The sequence below is a fragment of the Bufo bufo genome, chromosome 4 (genome assembly GCF_905171765.1).
Source record: "Bufo bufo chromosome 4, aBufBuf1.1, whole genome shotgun sequence".
Classification (NCBI taxonomy): domain Eukaryota; kingdom Metazoa; phylum Chordata; class Amphibia; order Anura; family Bufonidae; genus Bufo; species Bufo bufo.
This window is the reverse complement of record NC_053392.1, coordinates 566,009,334-566,013,317: the sequence shown is the minus strand read 5'-3', so window position 1 is coordinate 566,013,317 and position 3,984 is coordinate 566,009,334. Positions and strand designations below refer to the sequence as shown.

General features: G+C 35.8%; 1 protein-coding gene across 1 annotated transcript; it reads left to right on the top strand.

The window, feature by feature from the left end:
• The first annotated feature begins 700 nt into the window (after positions 1 to 700).
• On the top strand, positions 701 to 3,608 carry LOC120997475 (neuromodulin-like). Its single transcript, XM_040427560.1, has 3 exons — positions 701 to 956; positions 1,992 to 2,294; positions 3,394 to 3,608. The coding sequence occupies exons 1-3, from the start codon at positions 740 to 742 to the stop codon at positions 3,570 to 3,572; spliced, it is 699 nt and encodes a 232-aa protein (XP_040283494.1). The 5' UTR covers positions 701 to 739; the 3' UTR covers positions 3,573 to 3,608.
• The last annotated feature ends 376 nt before the right edge of the window (positions 3,609 to 3,984 follow it).

Sequence of the window (3,984 nt, the reverse complement as noted above, 5' to 3'; positions counted from 1 at the left end):
CCTCCCCCACACCATTACACCACCACCAGCCTGCACAGTGGTAACAAGGCATGATGGAGACATGTTCTCATTCTGTTTACGCCAAATTCGGACTCTACCATTTGAATGTCTCCTAATCATCAGATCAGGCAACATTTTTTCTAGTCTTCAACAGTCCAGTATTGGTGACCTCATGCAAATTGTAGCCTCTTTTTCCTATTAGTAGTGGTGATGAGTGGTACCCGGTGGGGTCTTCTGCTGTTGTAGTCCATCCGCCTCAAGGTTGTGCGTGTTGTGGCTTCACAAATGCTTTGCTGCATACCTCGGCTGTAACGAGTGGTTATTTCAGACAACGTTGCTCTTCTATCAGCTTGAATCAGTCGGCCCATTCTCCTCTGACCTCTAGCATCCACAAGGCATTTTCGCCCACAGGATGGCCGCATACTGGATGTTTTTCCCTTTTCACACCATTCTTTGTAAACCCTAGAAATGGTTGTGCGTGAAAATCCCAGTAACTGAGCAGATTGTGAAATACTCAGACCGGCCCGTCTGGCACCAACAACCATGCCACGCTCAAAATTGCTTAAATCACCTTTCTTTCCCATTCTGACATTCAGTTTGGAGTTCAGGAGATTGTCTTGACCAGGACCACCCCCCTAAATGCATTGAAGCAACTGCCATGTGATTGGTGACTAGATAATTGCATTAATGAGAAATAGAACAGGTGTTCCTAACAATTCTTTAGGTGAGTGTATATTATATGCTTGTATCTTTTATCTTGCAGAGAATGGTAAAGAAGGGGTATGACCGTACCAGGCGGCATGACTCAAAAAAAGAAATAGTTCGCAGCATACAACAAATGCTGAGAGAAAAATTCGCCCGCGAGCACTCTGAAAGTGCAATAGTAAAGAGGTGGTCGGACCTAAAAAGGCGAGACCCAGAATTCGTCAGAGAAATATCTGAAAGAGTCTGCCCCGGTAAGATGCTTACTGTAACATTACACAATGTGGATGAGAAATAATGTAATGTACAGTGATGTCTAGAATTATTCATACCCTTGTCTTATTATCACATAAAGTTACGTTTAATCCAAAATACAGCTATCATATATACAAAGACGTTATTCACACTAAAATTAATTATAAGCGATGTACAAAAGGCATTATTGTGGTCCCCCTTTCCATACCAAGGAGAGAAATTCCTGTTTAATTGCAAAAAAAAAAAAAAATCTTGGTATCAACATAGGAAATAACATTAAAGTAATAGCAACATATATACAAAGAACAACTTCACATTAAACTGAAAAATTATAAATTAAACTATACCATACGCTAAGCTATAGATGAAATATAGAATGTATTTTAAGTATTATTTTTTGAAACTATTTACAAGTAATACTGGAAACCCTACCCTTACTATAAAACTAGCTAAAAGACGTTCTACTACCCTAATAATAAACGATGTACCAAAGGCATTATTTAAAAAATATATATATATATATTTCCTTGTGTACTGTTTTTTTTCGAGTAAACGTAACTAATTTCACATAAAATTATGTTATTGTATGGTCTCTGATTATTATGCTTATTGATCAGGTTTCCACCATTAATTGTCTCTTGTCAAAGTTCTAAATTTTGGTGAAGACCAAGTCCGCCCCTGAATTTTGTCCTTGTAGTTGTTAATATGTCAAAGGATAGACCTTTCTATCCCCCTTTCCATACCAAGGAGATAATTTCCCTGTTAATTGCAATAAAAAAGCTTCTGGGTATCGACATAGGGATTCCCTGTCAAAAAATACATAACTCCAGGGAGGCTGATAATTTTAACAAGGTTAACATGGCTAACCCAAGAGACATAGATGTCTCTCCAATCATCAACATTTGACTTAATATTAAAGGACTTTAATAAAAAAAAATTAAAAATCAACCGCATAAGATACAGATTAATGGTTAAATTGTTTAGTTATATTCGTTGATTTTCCTGTCTAAATCATTAACAATGTGTAATTACAGGCCAGCCTGTTCCAACAGTGCGCTCAACACCTGCGCACCGGGATATCCACGTGGTGGAGGTCTCTGAGGAGGAGGAAGAGGAGGCAGGCCCCCCCACCGCGATGGAGACGAGCGACACTGCTCCCCCAGATGTCGCCGAACATGTGGAGGTGGAGGTGGAGGAGGAAGGCGGTCCCTCTCAACCCCACACCTCACCGGCTGCCGCAATACCTCCGGCCGAGGTGACCGAGGAGGAGGAGGAGCAAGAGGCGGCCGCACAGTCAGAGGAGGAGGAGGAGCTTGTGACCACCCCACAGCAGGAGGGTAAATATCTACAAAAATCTTTATAAAAATAACTAACAAACCTAATTCAACTTAATTATACTATCAAAGGTAGTTTTGTAATCTTGGTTAGAATTTTTAAAGTAAAAAGTAAGGGTGGGGTTTGAGCAAGGAATGATGGGTGAATGATAAGGGACAGAGCGGCTAGTTTTAACTGGTCTCCCTGTGTCCCTGAGCCAACACCCTGCTGGGTAATGAATGGCAAAGGAAAACAGGGTAGGGAAAAAGGAACAGAAAACCAATACATATTACAGTACACATTTAAACAAATAAAAAAAAGCCTTGATGGCGGTCAGGACACACAAAATGGAATTAAAGTGTAGCCAGAGTCCAGGTACACACACTAAACAGTCAATAATATTAATGTAATAGCAACATATATACAAACAACAACTTAACAGTAAACTGAAAAATTATAAGGTAAACTCTACTAAACTCTAAACAATTCATGAAATATATAAATTTTTAAACTATTGTTTTATCAACTATTTACAAGTAATACTGGAAACGCTAGCCATATTACAAAACTATATGTTAACATACGTACAAAGACTTCATTCACAATAAGCCTAAATAAAATTATTTTAACACTAATCTAGTCTCAAAAATCTTCAAAATATATAATTCTATTGAACACTATATAAAAATCTATTTACAAGTTAAAATGGAAACACTAGCCATACCATATAACTAAATGCTATCTTACATACCTAGACTATATTAACACTAACCCTAGTAATCATTTAAACGCTAATAAACAAAATAAATTAATATAAATTATTTAATTTTTTAACATAAAGTATACTTAAAATATTTACAATTAACAAAAAAGGAAATACTAGCCATACTACAAAAATAATTGATATAATATATACAAATACACTGTTCACACTAACCGTAATCACTAATTTAACCGAATAAAAGTATAACCTAATAAAAATATATATATATAATCTTTTGGAATAAATCATATTTCATACATTTAAACAGTTAACTATTAACACTAACAATACTACAAAACTGAATTCCATCAATGCCTACAACTGTGACTGATTATCTCTATTTTTATCTTTCACCATAGGGATAAATAATCTAATTAAAAAAATAAAAGGGGTCATAAAAGACCAAAAAAAAAAAAGCGAGGCTTTCCGCCTCCAAATGCAAGAATTGGAGAAGAGGCACCGGCTCCTGGAGAGGCAGAACCAGCGGGATCTGCGCGAGGTCCTGGACCAATTGGAACAATTAAAGAAGCACCGTTAGCTTCTTTGTTTTATTCATTTTATATGTTGGGGCTGGGAGGGGATTGTTATTTTGTTTTATATATATATATTTTTAATTAAAAAAAAAAAAAAAAATCAGATAGAGCATAGTCTGATTAAAATATTTTTTTGATTCCAAATTCAAAGTTTCTGTTCTTTTGTTAAAGTATGTACTATATAACTTTGAATTAAGCAAGATTTAGTCCAGTTTGTGAATTATGCAGAGTCCAGTCAGAAAGTGTAATGTCATATATATATTAACAGTGCAGTATAATGCCTACACATAACTTAATCAGGACATTGCAGCTAATCAATTTTATTAGGTATACTTAAAGCAATACAAATTACCTAAATTTAATCCAAAAAAACAAAATGTAAGATAACGGTGTCGTGTAAGGCCCACACAGATAAAT